At 41.7% G+C, this 8268-nt stretch overlaps 1 protein-coding gene across 2 annotated transcripts in view; it reads right to left on the bottom strand.

Moving 5' to 3' along the window:
- Window positions 1-607: 607 nt before the first annotated feature.
- The window catches only part of mtss1lb (MTSS I-BAR domain containing 2b), a 99348-nt gene continuing 91687 nt past the window's right edge, over window positions 608-8268 (bottom strand). For both annotated transcript variants that reach the window (XM_078249096.1, XM_078249184.1), the window contains exon 14: window positions 608-7546. In XM_078249096.1, the coding sequence (XP_078105222.1) occupies window positions 6669-7546 (878 nt within the window). In that variant the 3' untranslated portion in view covers window positions 608-6668. The remainder of the gene's footprint in view (window positions 7547-8268) is intronic.

Genomic DNA, 8268 nt, shown 5'->3' with positions numbered 1-8268 from the left:
GGCTCAAACAGTGGTTGGAGAATGGTTGTTTACGGTAATGTGAGTTTTTACTGGCTGAGAACAGTGGAACCAAAAGCTGACTACATGGTTTGTTAAGTTCCTGAAATTTCCACGTATAAATAGTGATTTGGTAATGTAGTTTTGAAATAAGATTTTGACATTATAATCTTGTTTTTAATGTCTACTTAAAGTAAGACAAAATAACACATTTCCCTCTTACTAATGAAAAGTTAAATGCATGGGCGATAAAATAAACCTTTGCTCAGTTCAATATATTTTTTGCCGCGACAGTCTTGTTTAGTCTTGTTTTACCAATATTTAATGGCAGCTACATTTAGCAGCTTTAAATATATGTTGCTATTATACTGACATTTTCAGTTGTTTGACTTGACAATTTACTTATTGTGCTAATGTTCCATTACATCTTTGCATTTAGCATTATGCTATAATCGTCACTTGTGGCCATAGAGGCAGTTTTTCAAAACAAATTGCCTAGTCTCCCTTTGAGTGGATTATTACTTTAGCCAGTTTAGCTCAAGTGGGCCCATTAATACTCTATTGATTAAGATACTAACCCTGTGCTTTACACACCAGCAGATTTTAGAAATGTGGGTAAGAAAGTCCCACTGCATGTTGAATTGCTGCTCACACTTGCATCCTTAGGTTTCTTTGACAGAAGCTCACCAAGAAACCATCAAAATAATATAAAATGCCTGTGAGATGATGCCAGAAAGATGTCTTAAAAAGCCTAAAATAAAATTCATTAAAGTGTAATCCAGTACTAAGATGGAGTGTCAGACATCCAGCTGCTTGCCTTGAAACCAGCACGTTATCATGTACAGTGGGGAGAAGTTTATCCTAGCTAATGATTCCAGCCCTTCTTTGAACAACACACCCACGGCCCATATTGATACCACTTGTTAGCCATTACCACACACACACACACACACACACACACACACACACACACTTGAACCGAGGCACACATGCATACCGACATACAGATACATACATGGGGAGGGAAGGGGAGGTGGACATAGAGGGAAACAGAGCTGAGCTCATATTAACTGTGGTGTAAATAAAGACTTCATCACAATTATTGTTCATTATCTTTGATGGGCTGCGAGGCACAGAGAGACTGAGCAAAGCCAATGGGACTCTTATCATGACAAGCGTTGTTTTCTAACTTGTCAGCTAGATGGCATCCCTGGGTGTACTGTCCCAGGGGATGGAGGTTAGAAAAGTGGAAGATCATAGACAGGGAAACGAAGAGAGGGATACATTGGTTTAAAAAAACGTCTCCATATTGTACACCTCCAGGCTTTTCAGGCAACAGTGCTGTTGAGTGTTCACGTCTCAATCCCAGTGTACTGTGGTCCCACCATCTCAATAAACTAACCCCCAAGTTTTTAATTTAATGTTGATTTTAATGGAATTGCTCAACATTTTTGGAAAAAGTTGATTTTTATTTGCTAGTTTGTTTTCTTTCTTCCTTCTGTCTTGTCACTGGGTGGTAGGCAAAAGAGCACAGACTCCAGAAAGTCACTGCACCTGGCCAAGAAGTAATCCAGCAGATTACCCCTCATAAAACCACAACCTACATTTCAGGTTTTGAGTGGGTTAAACAAATAAAATATTGCATGTACATTATTTAACTTTAAAAATGAATTATTTAACTTTGGTCAAAGCCAGCCGAGATGGTTCCCTGTGCTTCCAGTTGTTATGCTAAGCTAAGCTAACCAGCTTCTGGCAAGTGTTTACCAAAAATTCAAACAATTCCTTTAACATTTGACAGTCTGTGTGAACTCATATTAGTCATAGGTACCTACCTACTTCTCAACAGCGTCGTAGTCTGTCGAGCTAGCTCAGAGCTAACTTTTTCTGAGGTCATTATTTTAAATTTGAATCAAGTGTGCATTCTGTATGTACCTGCTAGTAACATGAAAGAAATGTACCGTGCTCCATGTTTGTACTAATCTACATGTTGTCTAGCTCGCACGCTAGCCTTGCTAGGCAACAACAGAGCTAATAGCAAAAGAAATTGAAATGCAGTAATGTCACTGAAAGTTCACATGGGGTATTTTCAACCTTTTGACACAATATAATTATGAAACTGTTTTAAAATGTTACATTTTACAGTGCTAGTTCCTTTTGGACATGCTGTACAGTAGCTAGCACTGTCTCGTTTTCTCAGTTGAGGAAGAAGGGATGGTTTTGTGTGTATATCTTATGATGATGACGTGTGTGTGTGTGTGTGTGTGTGTGTGTGTGTGTGTGTGTGTGTGTGTGTGTGTACTCACGCATGCCTGCACGCATGTAAATCTGTGTCTATATGTATGTTCCTACAGAGTGTCCTATTTTCATTGTAGCCCGTGCTTTGCCCACGTGCCGGTAGGCCTATTTCTAACCACATACACATACACTCAAAAAAAGAAATGGGCATATTGACACATCTGTAGCAGAGTAGTTATTTCAGCTTGTTCAGACAGTTAGTTCAGTACACAGTTAATTCAGCATGTTAAAAAAGACATTATTGTTTAGTTAGATAACTTGTTGTGCTGTTAACGGGGCATTTTAAAGGAAAATAGCAGTACTGTGTCTCACACTCATCCTATAGCCAGTGTGTGCAGTTTGATTTGACTGTCTTGGTCTAATTCAACGTGAAAACCCTACAATTTTAGCGTCCTGGTCTTGTCCTGAGTTGCTGTCCATCATTTGGAATTAAGCAGCATGTCTGTCCTGCAGGGCATTACAAACCCTTTAATCAAGCAACAACTTCCTGTAGATAACTGGCAGTGAAGTCAGTTGTTTCAATTTGCACTAGAATACAGCACATACAAAGCAGTGTCCTTGGACGTACTGTAAAGGGTCTCTTTACTTTTAGATGGGGAACACAAGTATCATAGAGTGGACAGAACAGTGGTATTTTCCTTTAATGCACCCACACTGGAACATCATTGTGAATGTACGTACATGCACACTATCTCTGTATTGCTTTCTGACAGTTGTACAACAAGCACAAAGTTCTGACATTGCAATAGTTCAAGCAAGTCAAACATGTACAGTTCGAAGTCCACCTTCACCTCGCGGTACATTCAGAATACGTACGTATATTCATGTACAGTGTGACCTCGATAGGCGGTCCTACACAAACTCTTCAGAATGAACATTTTCTCACCCAAAAAATGTTTTTTTTTTGGGGGGGGGGGGATGGAGTCCAAGCCTGCTGCTCTCCCATTCCACCCTCTCACCCAGTCACTTTCAGCTGATACAACACACAGCATCCACATGTGACAACACATATACAGTAGTTCCCCCCCAGACAAAAAATAATAAAACATCCCACTTGCCAAAGCACTGTTTCAAAGTTCAACAAAAAAAAGTGTGCTGGCGGAGGGTGACAATGTTTAAAAAATTGCAAGCATTCTCCTCTCTATCTCTTAAAATGAAATCATCTTAATTTGCTATTTAAACAGCCACAAATATGTTTAAAACAGTGCTCAGAAATAAGTCAATAAAAAAGGGCTTTTTAAGAGCGCTGATGTCAGCAACTATGTTCAGGTCACTGCTAGAAGAGCATACAGACATGTCGATGAAGCGTCCACCAGCCAAACAAGGACACACTCACTCTCGGCCCACACATCCTACATCCATATGTTACACAGCATAGTAATTTGTGTCCCAACTAGTGTTTTTTTCTTGTTGTTTTTTGTACATTAATTTAAAGTAAGACTAAATATTCAAACAATTCTGCAGAATGAAAAAAATAATACTGAAACTGAATATTCCATGTAATATTTTCTAACAAACCTTTATACCAAATCTGTGCGCCTAAATTCTCATTTGCTTTTACAGCACATACAGTTCATAATAGTATGAACAGGCAGTGAAATGCTCATACCACACATTATCTTCCACTCTCTGTCGGCTTCAAACGTCTAATTCTAAACCCTTCATGTCATCAGCAAGCACATCAAACAGGCTTCACCTTTTCTCACATGTTAATGTCCATAAATAATCCTTTCACACAGCCGTGTGTCCTGAGCTGAACTGGGTTATTTGCACTGAACTGAGCTGAACCATTCTGGGGTAGTGTAGTACACAAAACTTAGTAAAAGAACCTGATTACTGTGACTGAATACATGCTGGCCTAATGCTTACATTTCAGGTGACGCCACTCATTAGTAACCAGTGTTGGGCAAGTTACTTGAACATTTTTATAAATTACTCATTGCACATTACTCAACAGCAATAGTAGTACATTACTCGTTTCTTTCAGAGTCTTATTGTTTTTGTATGGTTTGTATTATAAATGAAACTCAACATTGTTGTAGTTCATTTTGTAAAGGAGGAAGGTTTTAACTGGAGCCAATCTGAGTTTTTCAGCTATGTTCAAGCTTTCCCATAATGCAAAAATATACCGTATTTATAAGTAAGAATATATTTGCGGATAAGCTGGTGTGCTGATCTCTAATTGCACATGAACTTCAACATGAATACTACTTTGTAATATACATTATTTTAGACATTGGAAATACAGTCCCACAGCATCCAATGTTGAAAACTCCACAATATGTATGCCACACAAATGTATATCCAATGAACATAATCTACATCTGCATATATATTCCATAAATCCACTGTTGTTGAAGTGTTTTTGACCCCAAATTACAAATAACCATATTTTCTCCCACGCTGTTGCTCCACAATGGTTTGTTGATAGTTTTGGGTTTATCCATCCAGGTTTTCAAATTTCTGCCTTCAACGCAATACAATGGATGTGAATGGGATTTCATTTATCATGCTCACAGTATTGAGAAATGGCATCCCTTTGGTAATCTATTAAATGTGCTGACAGTTTTTTGAGGGACTATCACTACCATAGAAAGTAGTTCTAATTACTTCTAATTAGTTCTAATTACTATTTGCATGGCTACCCAACCAACCCTTTAAAGCCTATTTCCAAAAGTAGTCTGACCTATCGGTGCGGTGTATATTTTGCATTATGTGTTCAGATACCAGTGCAACCACAACATACAAAGCTTCGGCACTATCCCTAATCCACAGCAGGTGATGGCTTGTAAAACCCTGAAGAGCCCTGACGTCCTATCCATTCTCAGATAAATATGTTGCTCTACTTTCTTATCCCATCTTATTTGACCAATCCTCCAATTCCACCAGTCTTCATCACTTCCTCTTTGTCCCTCCCTTTCTTCTTCTTCTTCTTCATCTTCCAATTAAATAATTTTCTCAGGACACAGCCTTATTGGCAACCGTCTCTCTCACTTTCACTCTCCCTAACATACAGTATGACTACAGCAACACCTAGTGGCTATTGTACATACTCTACCACCTATCAAAGTGCTTACCGTTTTTTTTTCTTCCTTTTTTGTAATCCATTTCCTCCACCAGAAAGAGACAGGGACAGGGAGAGAGACACGCCAATATGGGGCTAGGAATGAATTCACAGTCGATGTGTAATTTTGCATTCCTGATGATTGCCTGAATGTGACCAAAGGAGAACCTACAATCCTCCTTCTTCTTGGAAACAAGAAAATAAAACACATTTATTGCTCCATTTCTGATTTAACATTTTCTCTCTGGTTCTAGAAAATATATATGAATATATCTATAAGCCTGGATTACTTCTCGTAACATCTGGTACAGTTGTAACAAGGTAAATGACGTCACAATATAAACAAGATAATACACGTACAACACACAGGAGAAAAGCCCTGCCCTCATTGAGTAACCAGCTGTCCTGCAGCAGAGCTCTACCCACCCCCCTCGCACATGCACAATCAATCACGCGCACACACACACACACACACACACACACACACACACACACACACACACAAAATCATATTTCACATTTGCCCACACACATGAATGCACGCACACACACTACACGCACAGAGAGAGAGGGAAAAGGGGTATAGCACGGTTCAATGCCAACGCTATTTTTTTAAAGACTCTTTTACATTAGGATGAACCAGAGGATCCCTCTGGCTTGTTAGCTCCCCGTGCTAATACCACATCTTCAGTTCAGTGGGCTAATAAGTACAGTATGTTGCTGCTGAGACAGCCTGGGTTCTAATCCAGCTTCACATGGCACTCTGACCCCCCTCTCTCTCGCACCCCCGCAGGGCCCTCCTTCAGTCATCAGTCTTTCCTCTGGATATAGACAGTCAGGTTAGTTGGAGAAGAGGATGGGGAAGGGTGTAAGTTGACAAACAAAACCCAGTCTTTCTCTCTTTCTTTGCCTTTTTTTTTATCATATCTGTTTTTCCTGCAAGTCTTTTCGTCCCTGGGTGGATGTGTACAGAAGACAAACATGCGTCTATCACACACTAGTTATAGTGGCCTGCTAGGAGCCTGTCAATATTCAGTATTTCACTTAATTGTCAGCATGAGTTAACATTATTAATATTATTATTATTATTATTATTATCATTGTTATTAATATTATTATATTATATATCATTTACTCTAATGGTGTCTTTAAACGTATTTTTTGTGTATGTTTTCATTCATCTTCTTTTATATTAGAGCTTTCCCTACATAGTTAAGTGTTTGTGTATGTACTAGGCGGTTGGGTTGCACCACACCAACACCTGACTCCCTATTGGCTGACAAGTATCATCCTCTTCCTGCTTCTTCTCCCATCACAAGATGCGCGGCGCAGAGCGGTCATTGGAGACGGTCTTGCGAAGGCGGACTCCTCTCCTGATGGTGGTCAACATGTCACCGGACCCTTCTGCCTCCTCTGTGCCTGTCTGAGTGTCGGTGGAGCCAGTTTGCGGCAGGGCTGGGTCATCGGGGAGGGCAGGGAAAGGAAACTGCCCCTCTCCAAGAGCGTGCGCACTGGCTACCAACTCACCGATCTTCTCCACTAGGCTGTGTCGATTTGCCGCGATCATCTGATCCTCCTCTGATCCGGCCCCTGAGCCTGTTCCCATTGCAAGGCCTCCGTGCTGCTGGGCGTAAACCTCTAACGCCGCCCCTGATCCCCAGGCGGTGTTAGGCAGGCTGAGGCGCTTCGGTGATGCCTTGACGTAATCGAGCGCTCCCTGTGCATCCTCGACTCCAGTGAAGAAGACACACTCCTCGCTGCCCACACGCACAGGCACGCCACCCGAGTGCCCTCCACCTGCGAATCCACCACCAGCTGCGCCAGGTGAATGCGAGTCTCCGGGAACAGTGGGTGTCTTGACAGGTACAATGGGTGGTCGGATGGGGATAGGCCCCGCGCTGGACAGTGTGCGCCTCACGCCTGGTTTGGTAGACGGGGTTCGACGGATGGTGGCAGTGCCCGGAGTACCTCCACCTCCACCAGCTCCACCAGGTTGAACTCCATGACCCCCGGGACCAAGAACCCCACTGGGTAGGCCGGCTGTGCTGGCTGGCCTCTTGGTCTGGATCATTCGCCGGTAGTTCTGGGCGATGTTAGAGTGGCGAGGAATGGTGGAGGACTTGTCAAACTCTGTCTGACCATCTGGACCTTCAGCGTCACCATTCACTGAGTAGCAGTCATAATCTGAACCTAATGTGGGTAGAAAAGGGGAGAAGTGATTGAGGAGAGAATTGCCATCAAAATGGAAAGAGAGGAAAAAACAATGTACTATGGTCACATTTTTGGATTAACCAATTAATCAAGTCGTTGAAGATGGACCTCGTAAGTTAAAGTTATTAAGTTCTTTCTTGTTTTCAGCAGCAAATCAACTGTTGGCATCGTGTGGACAGTGGACTTCACATCGACAATCTCAAACCACGCTGGCATCTCAGGTTATGCACAACCCCCGGACCCACAGTGTCGCTCAATCCACACACACACACACACACACACACACACACACACACACACACACACACACACACACACACACACACACAGTGGCAGGACCCTGCATGGCGATCATTATTACTGCAAGATGGCCAGTGGAAAAGATGCATGATAAGATGACTCGGTGTGATGAGATTGGGTGCTTCATGCTTCAAACTGACTTTTTGCTCTACACTGATATAGCTCTAAAAGCATTTAACATCCTTGTGTCAACACTGGAAGGGTAGCAATGCATTTACAATGTCTGTGCAAGATCAAGTTATCATAACACTTATATCACAGAGCATGGCTAGCAAGATAATCTCATATTGGATTGACAAACTGAAGGAAGTTTTGGGACCTCAAATTCTGTGGCTCCCAAAAAGAAACTATAAGGGGAACCATGCCTGAAGCATTTGAGAAGAACTTTCATCATACAACAT

Source organism: Sander vitreus, chromosome 1, assembly GCF_031162955.1.
Source record: "Sander vitreus isolate 19-12246 chromosome 1, sanVit1, whole genome shotgun sequence".
NCBI classification, from domain to species: domain Eukaryota; kingdom Metazoa; phylum Chordata; class Actinopteri; order Perciformes; family Percidae; genus Sander; species Sander vitreus.
Note: the sequence above shows the minus strand (reverse complement) of the source record. Positions and strands in the feature narration are given on the sequence as shown.